Source organism: Salvia hispanica, chromosome 2, assembly GCF_029641045.1.
Source record: "Salvia hispanica isolate PSC_SH4W2 chromosome 2, Shi_PSC_v1, whole genome shotgun sequence".
Classification (NCBI taxonomy): Eukaryota; Viridiplantae; Streptophyta; class Magnoliopsida; order Lamiales; family Lamiaceae; genus Salvia; species Salvia hispanica.
This window is the reverse complement of record NC_142693.1, coordinates 54,368,684-54,384,382: the sequence shown is the minus strand read 5'-3', so window position 1 is coordinate 54,384,382 and position 15,699 is coordinate 54,368,684. Positions and strand designations below refer to the sequence as shown.

The 15,699-nt window shown below is 35.1% G+C and overlaps 2 protein-coding genes across 2 annotated transcripts; one reads left to right on the top strand and one right to left on the bottom strand.

Annotated features, from left to right (window-relative positions):
• Positions 1-3,779: 3,779 nt before the first annotated feature.
• On the bottom strand, positions 3,780-7,531 carry RUS2 (root UVB sensitive protein (Protein of unknown function, DUF647)). The gene is made up of 10 exons (XM_089063897.1): positions 7,422-7,531; positions 7,187-7,318; positions 6,395-6,483; positions 6,206-6,290; positions 6,021-6,080; positions 5,845-5,938; positions 5,642-5,739; positions 5,390-5,569; positions 4,400-4,522; positions 3,780-4,319 (listed from the first exon to the last, which is right to left on the bottom strand). Exons 1-10 carry the CDS (start codon positions 7,431-7,433, stop codon positions 3,894-3,896), a joined length of 1,299 nt encoding a protein of 432 aa, XP_088920023.1. The 5' UTR covers positions 7,434-7,531; the 3' UTR covers positions 3,780-3,893.
• Positions 7,532-9,594: 2,063 nt separating this feature from the next.
• On the top strand, positions 9,595-14,484 carry LOC148932655 (geranylgeranyl transferase type-2 subunit alpha 1-like). The gene is made up of 8 exons (XM_089066048.1): positions 9,595-9,875; positions 9,946-10,117; positions 10,359-10,519; positions 10,605-10,709; positions 11,376-12,128; positions 12,225-12,414; positions 13,589-13,775; positions 13,900-14,484. The coding sequence occupies exons 1-8, from the start codon at positions 9,760-9,762 to the stop codon at positions 14,286-14,288; spliced, it is 2,073 nt and encodes a 690-aa protein (XP_088922174.1). The 5' UTR covers positions 9,595-9,759; the 3' UTR covers positions 14,289-14,484.
• The last annotated feature ends 1,215 nt before the right edge of the window (positions 14,485-15,699 follow it).

The window sequence follows — 15,699 nt, the reverse complement described above, 5'->3', positions numbered from 1 at the left end:
TGCTTAAATCACGAGTTAAAAATTTCAAACTATTATTTTAGGGATCAATATCCCTAAAATTCAAACTGTTAAAAGCCAACTATAAAGTTTATAGGAAATAGTGCTAGAAATATGTCAAAGTTTGTAATTTTAGGAACCAATATCTCTTAAAAATTCAAGACTCAAACTTAAATATCAATGATTTATTTCAAAGAGAGGGTATTTAATCTTTAAAAAATACAACATAGTTTTTAAAATATTTATATTTGTGATAACAGAAGTTGATCAAATTAAGATGTACTTACATATAAAGGATACTCCAGAAGTTTATTGTTGAGTTATGGGCATGGTGTGCAGTTTGTATGGGACAACGACATACGAAATATTGAATTCAAGCAACAACTAAGATGGGGTATTTATGGTCAATTCAGATAGAGGGGATGGAAGTTGCTTCAATCTCGTGCGAAATATTTGGAGTATATATAACATGAATTGGTTTGTAGTGGTGAGGCGCATGTATTATGAGGCTAATTCGGTCACGAATTTATTTGATAAGTTGGTCATCAGGTCGAAAACATGGTTATATACGAGAAGCCACTAATTGGTGTAACTAAACATATTATTAAGTGATTGCTCGAGAACTGCACAAGTTAAAACTCGATAGACTACAGTTTTTTCTTAAGAACCTTGCTATCTCTTGTAATAAAAAATTTACCTATAAGTGTTACTCCACGATTGCTGCATAAGTACAAAATATATTCCTACAGAGTGTGCTGTATTTGCCATTTCTGCTAACATATTTTCAATTTATTTACAACAAATCAATATGTATCAATATGTATCCAAAGTGTAGCATTTCTTATTTGGTGCTAATAATTAATGATTTATGCACATTTTTGAATTATAATGACTCGTTTTGTGACAATCGTGTATTATTATATAAAGATTTATAATTTGGTATTGAATTAATCCTAATTTGCTTGTGCAGGGAAATTCTCATTTGATCTAATCCTTTATATATGGATTATTGCGTATGTAAATAGAATATGAATATATAGAGAGTCGAGATGGATTATTATAGTTTTCCATTGTCATAAACTAAAGCAATTGGACACATGAGAGTGCTTTTTAAAGCGTGCTATTTGAGATAATGATGAATTATAAGATAGAATCCAAAAGCTAAAAGCTAGATCTTGTTCTTGTTTATCATATCTAATTCTGGCAATTTAAAAAAATGGTCGAGGCATTTTAATATTACCACTTTTAACATTTTCTATGTTTATATAGATACGAATCCAAAGAGCTATATGTGACTTGATAGTGGGTGATCAAAAAGCCATCGTTCTTTGCATCACTTAAATTCCGTGATAAATAAATTTATGTACTCTCTCCGTCCTATTGAAGATGCCTCACTTTCCTTTTTGGTTTGTCCCAATTAAAATGACCCATTACTTAAAATGGAAATCACTTTATCTCTACATTATTCCGTCTCTCTTACTTTACTCTCTCCACTTAACACACAAAATAAAGTTGTATAAAATCTCGTGCCGCTCAAGAAAGGGGTCATTTTCCTTGGGACGGAGGAGTAAAAAAAAAAAAAATGAATGATCAAACAAAGAATATTAAAATACTTAATTCATGTAGATAAATTGGATAAAAAAATCATGTATCTAAGTGTAATTCCCCTGTACATTTTTATTGTTATAATATTATAAATGAAAAGGTACCAAGTCGAAATCTAAATTTTTGGTATGATTTGAATAAAGAGCTCCACCTTTTTTATTTTATACTCCATTGTTAAACATGCTCCCTTTTAACCTTATTGTTTTTTTTATTGGTGTGATAGTGGATGCAAAGTTGCACCAATTGACATCCTCTTGGATTCGTTTACCATTAATTTATTTTTCATTTTTTTACATTTAATACTAAGAGACTTATTTATAATAAGAGTTGTGACTTTTCTTTAAATATATAGTAAAAATGGAGTGACATTTTCTAGTCAAATATTAAAAAAAAGTCAACAACTCCGAATTTATCATACTAACCTCGTCTTTGAAAATTAAAAACTTTTGAAACAACACAGACTTTAATGTACAATAGGTTAAATAAGAGAGATAGGAAGAAAAATGAGTAAATTAAGAAAGAAGAAGAGAAAAAGTAGTGGAAATAGAGTTATTGGATCGTGAACTTCCTAAAACAGAAAGTTCAAAAAGTTTCTATTTTTAAGAGACGGTCCAGAATGAAAATAGTTTTTATTTTTACGAGACGGATGTAGTACTATGATAGTAGTATGTGTGTGTGACTATTTTGGCATGCGTTTAAATTTATGTTTATTTGTATGTAAAAAAGAGTAAAGTACTATTTTGGTACTAAACAAATGACCGAAATACGATTTTGGTCCAGAACATTTACTTTTTGAAATTCGGCTCCTAAAACAAAAGAAAACGTTGTCGGTTTGGTCCTAAACATACGATTCCGTCAATTTCTGAAGGTCAATTGTGAATTAGCTAAAATTTAACTAGATTAGTAATTAATTAAAACAAAATTTTTTAAAAAAATTCTAAAATAGAATTTCTCACATCTTTCTTCCTCTCTCGCCGGCGACACCCGATTCATCACTCTCCCTCATCAATTCTAAAGGGGTACCTCTCTTGCAAAATCGAATCCTCCATCTCCACATCCGATTCCCATTCCCACCCCATCAAAATCCAAGAATTCACCTACAAAGACCTCCAATTAGCCATCGCCAACTTCTCCGCCTCCAAGCTCCTCGACCGAGTCTACAAGGTCGTACTCCGCTCTGGCCGCCTTGTCGCCGTTAAGAAGCCCTCCGCCAACGACCTCGACAATGAGACCGACATCCTCTCCTCCCTCTACAGTCCCTCCCTCGTCAACCTCCTCGTCCTCGGCTTCTCCACCAACTCCTACGGCCGCCGCCTCCTCGTTAAATTCATGAGCAACGACACTCTGTACGACGTCCTCCCCCCAACCTGGCCCTGCCGCCTCAATTAGCTCTCCAGACCGCCAGAGCTGGATATGGTGAATTCGTCGCCGTTGGTGGTGGATTGAGCGATTCCGCTGATAAGAAAGGGGAAATTCATGAGCGTGTACGATCCTAGGGTTTCGGCGCCCAGGGATGCGAGGGTGAGGAAGATGGTGGCGGCGGTGGCGGCAAAATGCGTGAGGTCGTGCAGAGAGAGGAGGCTGTCGATGAAGGAGGTGGCGAGGTGTTTGGGTGAACTGAGCAAGCTGAATTCGTAGAATGGATTATCGAATCCTTGCATTATTGGAGAGGATGTGGAAATAGTTGAAATGCCACTGAAAAATCAACAACTAGAGTTAAGAGTTCGAAGCAATTTGATGGAGTTAATGGCTTAGGCCTACAACTACAAATCTCAGATTTTAGAATTGATGAGGGAGAGTGATGAATTGGTTGTCGCCGGCGAGAGATGGAGGAGAGGAAGAGAGATGTGAGAGAAATTTTATTTTAGATTTTTTTTATTTTAATTAATTACTAATCTGGTCAAAATATTGCTAATTTACGGTTGAAGAATCGTTAAAGAAAGACCAAATCGACAGCGTGTTCGTATGTTTAGGACCAAAAAGCGTTTTTGTATGTTTAAGAGCTGATTTTCAAATAGTGAATGTACTAGACCAAAATCGTATTTCGGTCATTTGTTTAGGACCTAAATAGTACTTTACTCAGTAAAAAATGATAGTAGTAGTATTCCTTTATAAACTCTAAGGTAATATAGACAAGTAACATAAATTATTTAAATGAAGAAAATAAAACACCAAAATAAAGAAATCAGATACTCAGATGAGCTAATTTTAGAAATAATTGTTTTAAACAAGAGAATAATCCATACTACCTTACAAAGTAACAAAACAATAGAGAGCTATAGCAGATCAGACTAAAAAGCAAAACGACATCCATTCCCATCAAGAAAGCGATCAGTATGCCAACCTCTAGCTTGCAGCTGAGAGAGGAAAGGAGCAAACACAACGCTCATTCTCTCATAAGCCTCCGTCAGCGCCTTCTCGGTAGGCTCGTTGGATTTCTTCTCAATATCAGCGGCGTATGCAGCAACAAGCCATCCCCTCAGAGCATCTTCACCACTCGCACTGTGCTCCAATATCATGTCTGTCCATCTGGATCTGCGCTGTAGAATAAATCTCTCCTTACCAAATTTTTCCCTCACCCCGTGTAGCTCTGAGGGTTTGATGGTGTCGTGCAGAGGCCTTCCCACCCTAACACTCCCCGCCTCCTCTATGATTCGGCCTGGGAACAAGAGGTCTTCTTGATACCTGAGATCGGCTGGGCTCGATATTCTGCCACTCTGGTGTAACATGACCAAAACATTTCATTACAGGGGATAGAGAGAATCAGAAACCAAATAACACCGAATGAGGTTAGAACCTTCAAGAACTCGGCTACAATCATTGCAGTTCTTTGTGGGTTTAGAGTGTTGACAGGAGTTGCTCGCATCTCTTCTCTAACACAATAAATGTGAAACGCAGATAGGAGAGGTCCAACCACCAGCTGCAAGGCGCTGAGCTTCGTCAGAATCTCAACAAATAAATAAAAGAAGTATCATCTACTATCATAGAAAGGGAACAAATAACGAATGGATTGAGAATCATTCCTAAATAGTGGATTTGGTATCCAGCTATCTGGGAAATGGCTAAACTAATCCCGAATGGGCAGAAAGACAAGTAATTATGCTGAAAAAGCATATACTCAGTTTTCAACTTAAATTCGTCATGACAAACGCTAAATCAAGGGGTCGTCCATATCAGAAATTTGCATCCAATGCCCACAAGGAAAATACAAATTAAATGACAACAAATATATTGTACATCTACATGAATGGGTTAGTAAAAGGAAAAAGAGACCCTATATCTCAATCCATATACAACCCTATATCTCAATCCATATACAATGTGATTGTACTTGTCTTTAATCTCAGCATCTAGAAAAACAAAAAATGTGAACTGCCGAAATATACCAGTATCTAGGGTTACGGAGGTGATATTCTAAGTTTCTAACGACAAAATATCAATAATAAGGTACCCATTTTTTCAAGAGAAATCATTAATACGATACTTGATACACCAATTAGATTGAAATTTAGTAACTACCAACTCTTCCTCAAATGGCATGATATATCTTAATGTTTAAACTTTAAAGTATATTAACTAATAAATCCTACGTAGCAGTTTAATCTATTAAACAATCATAGAAATTTTAACACACCACATAAATGAGGCGGATATTTTTCTTATTTTCGTGGAACTCTCTTTTAACTGAGATGGGATGGGATTGAAGTTACTTAGGTGTATAAAAGTTACTCACTGATGCATTGTCCTGCTAAAAAAAATTAAAACCTAAATAAATAATAACTAGTACCTTGCCCTGTGTAGACGAACAAACAGTAGATGCTAACTGAATACCAGCTCCAATTCCGAGAACATTAAACAGTGTAGAAATAGCTTCACCTTTTGCGAAAAGGTCACTGAGATTTCCCTCTTTAGCGAATGAAGAATATATGGGCAACCTCGTTGCTCTTGCTGCAACAACTGCCATTCCCTGCACAGTGAAGAGTCATCTTCCATGTACGCAACAATATGATGCAGGTACAAATGCAAATAGGCAACCCACCTTAGCAAAATTACCAAGCCCAGCCATTTCAAGAAACAACTGCGGACATAAAGGGGAAATTACTTCGAGACCAGTGCCAAAGTCGTAAAGAACATCAGCTGCATGAAGGAAGATCTAATCCTCTGAACAAAATTATATGGATGGATAACTTCACTGATAATTAAAAGAATCGGAGACTGTGAAATTTATCCAGTATCACAAACCCAATATCCTCCAGCATTTAGGCTCGGAGTCCATTCTTGCACCCAAATTGCTGCAAATGAGCTTTCCCACATGCTGCATCCCATCTTTTAATATCTGCCAAATAACATAATACATTGATTCACAACACAACAAATTCAGTGACTACTTGATAAGTTTTCCAAACAATAATCCTTACCCAACTAACAGCTGTAGCCTGAGCCGGTGTAGGTCGCAAGCCTGCAGCAAATAGCAGAGACTGAAAGGGAGTGAGTGACTGAGAAACGTCCTTTTTGTAGTGGTGTATTCGTATCATTTAGATTAAGATCACTAACTAGTCCAACATGATTTGTTATGACCAAAGTAAATAAATAGCAAGAAAACCTGAGTCGATAATACAGACAGTGTTGCGCTGGAGAAGTGTTGCAAGGCACGAAACTGTGTATATCTAAGATAGCCTTCATTCACACTGTAGGTGTAAGAAGTGATATGAACACATAAATGAAATTGATGTTTGACCAGATTTGTTTGTCTGTTAAACCATGTGAAAAAGGGCTGATAAATGCGAATTACCTATACGGATAACCTGATGGAAAGAATTTATTAAGAAAGGATTCGACTACCCTACGGGAGGCAGGTCTCATGTCTTCAACCATCTTTACCTGAATAACAATTATAAGGTTCAGCAATATCACAAAGGAAACCTTAAAAATAAATCTCTAGTGTCTTTTGTACGGAAAATTATTCATTCAGAGAAAGATATACTATCAAAAACCATACAACCTTACACATAGAAGGGCACCAAAAGGAATAAAAGAAAGACACAAAAACACATACACACACACAAACACAAACAAACTAATGTTGCTATTAGATTTATGGCATTTCACCATTCTTATCAGCATTCATCAGAACGGATGGTATATCGCAGCCTCTCAGCTATCGCTCGACTATTTGTGGGAGAGTGATTGCGTAATGAGGTGCATTTACATGATGAAACCAAAGATCTACAATCACATTCAAAATTATTATTAAAAAAAATCTCATATGGCAAAACAACACATCCCACCAGCAGAATTTTACCACAGAACCACAACATTTCCTTTTTTTTAAGAACTTCTACACAAATTAACCCCAATTGGAAACCCTACAAAATCATATTATCAACCAAACAAGAGAATGAGCAAGAAATTGGCTCGTAAGGTTAAGTTCTGAACACGTATAACTGGCGCCCCGATGCCATTAACCCAAATCAACATAAACCAGAGCAACCATACATCGAATTAATCAATCAGGAAAAAGAAAATAAATAAAAAAAACTAGAGAAGAAGCATGAGCACAGCAGCTGTTTGAAAGAAGGCTCACAGAAAATTGGCCATCGGGTTCGAATTGGAAGCGGTGGGACACTGAATCGGAAGTCTCTATCCACCACACGGGCGGTGGCGGCGGCGGTGGCGGCAGCTCACTTGATTTCTCCCTTTGCATCTTCAATATTTCCTGAAGAGGCCACCATAAATGAGTGAATTAATAATCCATTTTAAGAATATATATACACGAATCTTGGGAAGTAGTAATTGAGAATGGAATGATAAGGAATTACCAACAAATTCATGGATAAGACTTGAAGTGTTTTGCCGGCAAATTCTTCAGGTTTTGGAAGCTTGACAATAATAACGGCTGCTTTATTTCTAGAATAACAAGTATGAAAATTGGCCATATTAGTAAAATTAAAATTTATACTAGAAATAGAAACAAATTTGCTTTTAACTTTTTTATCAAGATTGCTTTTTAGGAATTTTGTTGAAAATATATTTTACTGAAAATGAATATCCACCCCTACAATTAATCGAGTTCGAGTCAAATAAAATAATAAAATTTTCTAAAATGAAAAAAACATCATTTCTAATTCTTCCTTTCTCATATTACTTACTTTACTCTTTATTCATCACACACAAAATGACATTTACATAAAATCATGTATCGTAAACCATATAATTCATACTTATCGCCTTCCCCAGCAACAATGCTAACAAAACTTGCTGTGATCTTTAAAGTGTAAATTAAGTTCACAAAACAAGTTATAAATCCTTAAAAATACCACTTCTATGAATATACAGACGTGCAATATAGTACAAAAGGTTTCGAACCTGCAAGAAGGATATTCATTGCTAAAACTAATTAAAACGGTAAATTTGTGGTTGTATAGGTTTAGACAAATGATTCGAGCAAAAAGATCGAGAAAGTAAATTGAGAATAACTTAAACAAAGGGAAAGAACTACTCCTAATTTGGTTTGAGTTGCTTTTTCACATGACTCACATTTCATAATTACTTTTCTCCGTGTTTTTTAGGATCATGTTGATTTTACAATCGCTCTGATCATTGATCGAGGAACTATACACTTCGGCTAGGTTGATCACGTCTTCTAGGCTCAACTCACTAACCTATCACCCCTACAAGATGCATAGTAAGGTTTAGATTAGCTTCTGTCATAATTCAACACAAAGAATCCACCCCTGATTTATCCCTATTCGGTTCTAGCCTGAAAGTTCCTTATCTTTATTTGCTCCTTATTATAAGTTAAAGAGACATTATAATTAAGACAATTCCCAAATTAAGTTGTCTTGCTAAATTCTCAACACAGATAAAAGTAATCACCAAAGTTAAGAATTATTCCACTCGTCTCATTCAAGCTGTCAATATTTCCTTTTTACCTTGTCTCACTCAAGATATCCACTTTTTATATTTGGAAATAAATCTCTCTATCCTCTCTCCTCATTAAAATATTCAACTACCTTTTTTCTCTCTATTTATTTCACATAATTTCTCATAAATCTCGTGTCACTTAAGAACGTGGACATATTGAGTGGGCTAGGAGGACTAATAAGCAAGGAAATAATAAAAATTCAATTAAAGAAGTTTATGTTTCAACAATCCTACTAAAATTAAGAGTAATCCCAATCTCTAGCGACCCATGATGGTCACAATAACAAAAGAAATAAGCTAAAAACACCATGGGGACATGACTTAGGTGGGTGAATGAAGCTGCTTCTTCTTCTTAACATGCCCATACACATTTTGTCAGATCAGACATTTTTTGGCTGGCAAAACGCCCGACCCGCAAGGTTTTCCTAACTCGCAACACGCCCAAATCACCCGGTCGGACATTTCTGATTCAAAAACACCCAAGTCGAGCGTTTTTTCACTGCAACGTGCAGTCTTCGTAAAACAGTCATATCTTCTTCTACCGGACTACGATTGAGGCGTGCGAGGTATCCTTGCAAAGTTCTTTAGAAAATGAATACAATAGTGGCCTTATAGAAGCGTTTGAGATAAATCTTGGTAGACGTTATACTGTTGAGATCCAGACTTTTTTTCTTTATATGTTCTCTTTTAGAACTCGATCTTTTGCCCAACAATATATTAATATGAGTCAATTTTTCACATAATAGTGAATCACATCAAGGGGTGCGGTTTGGCATAACTCGACCGCTCGTTACTATTCTTACACTTCACCCTAACCTAGTTTTTTAGCAGTAGTACATTTTAAATTAAATTTAATTTTGAAAAGAAAATTTTAAAAATAATTTAAGATATGTAATTTTCTGTGTTAATTAATGTAATATTAGAAAACTTAATTATGTTATTTTTTATACTAGTATTTATTAATTAGGAATTATAATTTTTAAACTTTTATATATTTTAATAAAGGAGTACAAAATGAAAAAAAAAAAATTAAGTAGTGTTACGAAAATATGTTATGAGATTTAGGCCTCCATGATTTGTGATAACTGATATGAGTGCAAGGCCGGTTTTCGTGTAGCTTTCCTTCCGATTTGATCGCGGATACTATCACAGAGATTTACAGTAGTCAAACACTCAGAACCCCTATTTCCTCACATTTGAATCCAAACCCTTTCAATCAATAATCCTCCAGAAATGCACGGGATTCCTCGCAAAGCCCCAACTCAGGAAGAGCGAGATGACTCCTCTCTCAAAGCCGCCAAACTTCGTCATCTCCAATCTCAGCTCCTCCACTTTCACCACAACAAAATGTTTGCGATTTTCCCTTTTCCATCAAATTGTACTATTAATTGGATTTTGATTGTTTAATTTTCACTGCAGATACACGAAAGAAGCGATTGAAATCAGTGCCAAGCTGTTGGAATCTAATCCCGAGCATTACACCGCTTGGAACTACCGGAAGCTCGCGGTTCAGCATCTTCTCGATCGGCACCACGAGAATCAACTTGATTCCGAGTCGCCCCAATCAATTCTTGATGATGAATTGACACTTGTAAGTTTGTGCTTGCTTTTTATCCGTTGATTGCTCTTGATTGCGTGAGTTGGAAGTTATATAGGATATGTGGGAGGTGTTCAAGTTTGCAACCTTTTTTAGTAGTAGGGATTGGTTAAACAACTGACGGAGCTGTGATTCAGTTGAAATTAGATCCAGAGTGTTTAAATTTGAAATTTTGCAACTCTTTGGTAGTAGGAATTGGTTAAATGACTTGTTAGAGTATGAATTGTTCTTTTAGGTAGAGAATGCATTGAAGACTAACTTTAAGGCTTATGGGGCGTGGCATCATCGCAAATGGGTTCTAAGTAAGGGTCATTCGTCCTCGGATAGGGAGTTGCGGCTTCTGGGGAAGTTCCAGAAACTGGACTCCCGAAATTTCCATGCGTGGAATTACAGGAGGTGAAGTCCTGCAAATTTGGTGTTCAGTTGGGTAATATAGTGATTTGGACCTGCTAATGTGGCTTTTTGGCGCTGCCTTTTCCAGGTTTATAACAGACCTAAAGAAGATTTCGGATGAAGATGAACTTCAATACACCACTGATATGATATATGATAATTTTAGTAATTACTCTGCCTGGCATAACCGAAGGTATGCTAGTTTGTTTCTTGAAATTTTTATTCACTTTAAATGATTGTTCATAACGCATGCTTTAGCTTCTATGCCATGGGAAGTCTTATTTTTCACTGTACATTTATAGTCATTGAATGACCATCTATCATCATTATAAAATTGTATGTATTTTTTTCTGATGGAAACAGTTGGTTTTCTGAAGTAAAAAATATGTATGGTAGTATAATATTTTGCTCATATTCCATTGATATCTCGTCATGCTATCTTAGTTTGCACACCTCCATTTTCTTTTGGACTTGATAAGTAGTGTCCACAACGGATGCACGAGAGATAGTACCAGCACTTTGGTTAGGTATGGCACAGTTTCGCTACTGAATATTTTCTAGTCTGCACTTTAGTTTAATCAACTTATGTGAACTGTGGAGTTTGGTCACAGTAATATATATAAAATTTACATTGTGAGAAGCTCATGAAAGATGCTAATGTTCGAATGTTATAGAGCTACAAAGGTTGGTTTTTGTGTCACAAATGTCATGTAACAGATGTTAAGTACTGTTAATGTCAATTTTAATAACCTCTTCATAGATTGTACATGAGATTTAATATAAATGGATTTTAATTTCCTCTTTGAGCAGTCACTTGTATTTTGATATAATTATATCACTTTTCCCTCAACACTTGCAGCATGCTTTTGTCTAAACTACTTGAGAAAAGTGCAAAAGGATATGAAAAAAGAGAGAATGTCTTGAGTGAGGAGTTTGAGTTTGTGCGCAATGCTCTCTTCACAGACCCTGATGATCAAAGTGGCTGGTTTTACCATTCGTGGCTTCTGGGTCAAACATTGAAGCGGGAGCCTCTATTTCTTTCTTCATCACCTCCTCATGGTTCTAATCTATCTTTATCAATTAATAAACCATACAGAGAAAGACCATTTCCCCTAATTTTATATTTCAGTGAAGCAGTTGGAGGTGTTAGTTCATCTACAGTCAATGTAGAATATTTTTATGACGGTGGTGATGGTCTTATTTGGTTTCCACTTGCGGCAAATAAACTTGGGTTTTCCCAGGCTTGGTTAACTTACATTAAGTATCCTCTTGACACCTTAGAATCCTTCCATGTAAAGGTTACTATCGCACAGTTTCCAGGCATTATTTCTTCAAGTGGTATGCCATGTAGTCGGTCTTGTCATATATATTTCACTGCAAGTATATGTTTAAACAATCAAGAGGATTCCGAGCTGCAAACTACACACAAAATATCATGGAATGAGGAGAATATTAAACCTCATTCTACCCATCCTGAAGATGCAAACTTGCTTGCCTCACTATGTAAATTAGACATTACAAAGGAGAATAAGCCAACCACCCCTATGTTGTGCATGGAGACTATATCTAATGAAATTGCTTGCAGCCGGGAACTGTTGTTATCATCAAATTGGTAAGCTGGATTAATGTTGGATTGCTTTCACATTTTCAAAGAAGCTTCTTGATTTGGAAAGTAGTTTTATTTTCTTGTTCTGTCTTTTTATTGTAGTAAAATTGGAAAACTTACTCTTGCAAGACTCTTGGTGGCACACAACACATTGATCACATATGGTTGCATTGATTCCGGAACTGAGGCTAATTATGAAGAAATTCTTGCACTTTATCATGATTTAATGAAGATGGATCCTGCACATATTGGTTATTATGAGGATGAGTATAGCTTAGTGCTAATGAAGCAGGTGAATCTTCTTTCATTTATCTTTATTTCTGGACAATACAGAATGCTTTGGTAATTTCAGTTGTGGAATGTGCATTTCATCATGTTAGATAGTCATTACTTGGTCAATCTGCAATCCCATGAAAATAGTGTGAACATACATAAAGCAATATAGAATCAGTCCGCTTTGGAGTTTGAGTAGTTGGATCAAAGATTTGTTGTACCCAATAAATGTAATTTTGTCATGGAGACCTTTTGCTTTAGGTCTCGTGAAAATTGTCAATTCGTTATTAACTCTTAGTTCACCTGAAACCTCTTAGTTTAATTACAAGCTAGATAAGAAAGTCCTATGATCCCTGTTAAATTCTTCTGTTTATTCAAGGAAGTAGAGTCTCATAAGTTTTTGATACGCACCACGAGTTTGGAAGTTAGAAGTCCATAAGTTTGTCTGTACTTATTAGAAGTCTAAAAGTCTTATCCTTATATATTAGAAGTCAATAAGTCTATCTTTATATGTCATCTTAATTTCCTTCGTATTTTGAGTTTTGAGAGTCCTATAAATAAGTGCCTATAGATTTGAGAGAAATGTCGAAGTCTTGTATTTAGTGAAAGGACGGTATTACATATATATCAAATATATTTTCTGTTTCTTTTGTTCATTGCCAGCCTTCCATCTCCTTTGTACTCTTAACAGTTTTGAGGAAAGATCTCTTTAGTTAGAGAATTCAAAAGCACTTTAAACTCTGAGAAGCTGATCATATGTGATTATAGACAAGGAATGCTAATAGTGGATGCTGGATCCGGAAAACTCTCATATGAGTAAAAATTTGTGCATATGTATTTACTTTACAATCTTAATACATAGTAGTATTTTCATTGTACTTTGGGGGAATGAAGGGTCATTTTAGATGAAAGTCAATGATCCCTAGTTTATAAGCACTGCTTGCATCGCATAGACCTCGTATAGTGGCAATTGATCATACTGTGTAAAGTTCTGTGCTTGTAATATTTTTTATGTTCTTTGCATGCAGTTTCCTTCCTTGGTATAACATCTTGATTACAAACTTCTTTTTTATGTTTCATGTGAGGTAGTGGGAGGTGGCAGTGCTTCAAGCTCACAAATATTTTCATCAATGCATTTGTTACTTTTTCTGCATGAATCCTACTTTTAATAATCTAAAATTACTATTGTGCAGCTGACTTTAAATACTGAGTCTTTATTGAAGCTCTGTGGTAATTATCAAGAATTGTCGTCACCAAGTATTAGTTCTTATGCAAGTGTACGGCTAAAGGGCCTCTCATTGTCACGAGTTTCATGTCTGGAGCACTTTCTGTGGGTTCAAATGTTGGATCTCAGCCACAACAAACTTAGATCTATTGAAGGTAGATTATCCTTGACATCATTACTGTGAAGAGCTACAATATTCCTTTTTATTTATTTATTTATTTATGGGTTAGATGAGCTGATTTGATTTCCTATTTCAAATTTGTCCGAATTCTGGGACAGGGTTGGAAGCTTTGCAACAGCTCTCCTGCTTGAAGCTTAGCAACAACAGGCTCAGCAGTTTTACAGCCCTGGAACCCTTGAAAATGCTCAACTCATTACGAGTTTTGGATGTATCATACAACGAGATTGGCGCCCACTCCATCGACACAAGAAGATACATGTGCTCGTCTCCTCTCAATAGTACAACGGGGTCCAAGTGGCAGTCGAAGATATTCACCGATGGAGATGCTGATTTGAAGCATTTCTGGTATGCTTATCTACTCTTCAGGGGCTTGAATTTGGTGCAATTGGATATCGTAGGAAATGCAGTTGCCGATGAGAGATTGAAAGCTTTTCTGGTCAAGTTGATGCCAGCATTGAAGTGGTTTGATGGAGAGAGCTGCCATTAGATATGTTTCAACAGTTGGTTATTTAAGAAGTTGTTTCATCTGTTTATTGTTCTGTAATTTTTGTCTGGAAAACAACCCAACTGAAGTCGGAAAACTAACTAGATCCAACACGAACTGGATTAACTGTATGGTGTCTATCTTTAGCTTTTCCTTTTCTTTTTACCAATACAATTTTATCATCATTTAACAGTGTACATTTCAAAGATCTCTCTTAAGAATATCGAGATTTATATGATTTATACTCCCTCCGTCCCATTAGAAATGAAATATTTGCTTTTCGGCATGAGATTATACGTAGTATTGTATTGTAAGTTAATGAAGAGAGAATAGATCAGGACAAGAGATAAAAGTAGAGATGATGATATTGTTTTCATTTTAGAAAATATTTCATTTTTAATGGGATAATTTAAAAAGGAAAATGTTTCATTATTAATGAGAAAGAGGGATGACATGTTTTGAAATATGGGACATGGTTTAAGCCCCCAATTATGTATCCAATCCAATATTTTTCACGTGATAATTGAGGAATAAAGTCTGCACCCAATTGGCATATTAGATGAAATGGTGCTGCCCTTATCACTAGTCTGAAATGTTAGCTTTAAAAATCAAATAAATATGAAGTATTGATAGATTCACTGAACTCAGTAGTGGCTTTGTAGAAAGTGGGGCTTTATATAGGAATAGAGTAAGAATTATATAATCCCAAAATTCTTTTATTGTTTCTGTCTTATCTTTAATTCCATGTAATATGTAACGACATTACTTCTATTCTAGGTTCTTTTTCCTCAATATTTTATTCATCAAACATGGAAAATGTTTTGCTCTTCTCTCTTTTACACGTGGGAGAGTTTAAAAAGTTAAATTTAAGATTTTGTTGATCACGTCCTAATCTGCAGTCTTTGAGTTTTGAATTCTATGATTAGAGAAATAGTAAAACAAATTCTTACTATTTAAACTCTAATTCCATGATTTAGAGAAATAGTAAAACAAATATTTAAACTCTACGGGTAATTGTAATAGTTTGTTTTCAAGTTTAAATTGTAATAGTACTAAAATAACATTATTAAATCTCAATTAAATGGAAAGGTGAAAAATTTGAAGGCAATAAGAGTAAGATACTTTAAGTTAGTCATCATGATTGGATTTCTTATATAAATTAATTAATTCGCCTACTCAGTTGGTTTATTTAATATATTTAAATATAAAAAATAAGGTGGACTGAAAAACTAACATAGACCCTGAGATAATTTAAAATTTAAATTGCACCCCAATTATCCGATAAATATTAAATATATATTTTATTATCGTAGAAAAACATAACTACCAAAAATGCCCTTATAATATTATATTGTTCTATGAGATGAAGAATTTGTTCTTTCTTAATCTTAATCAATAGCAAAATTTTATTGTT

Bases quoted from the DNA above. Each gene is read 5' to 3' on its own strand.
- RUS2 (XM_089063897.1), bottom strand. The intron at 6,484-7,186 runs GTGAGCCTTCTT...ATTGTTATTCAG, and splicing joins AACCCGATGGCCAATTTTCT to GTAAAGATGGTTGAAGACAT. The intron at 4,320-4,399 runs GTTCTAACCTCA...ATGTTACACCAG, and splicing joins TTGTAGCCGAGTTCTTGAAG to AGTGGCAGAATATCGAGCCC.
- LOC148932655 (XM_089066048.1), top strand. From the start codon at position 9,760: ATGCACGGGATTCCTCGCAAAGCCCCAACTCAGGAAGAGCGAGATGAC. The intron at 10,118-10,358 runs GTAAGTTTGTGC...TTGTTCTTTTAG, and splicing joins TTGATGATGAATTGACACTT to GTAGAGAATGCATTGAAGAC. The intron at 10,710-11,375 runs GTATGCTAGTTT...CAACACTTGCAG, and splicing joins TCTGCCTGGCATAACCGAAG to CATGCTTTTGTCTAAACTAC.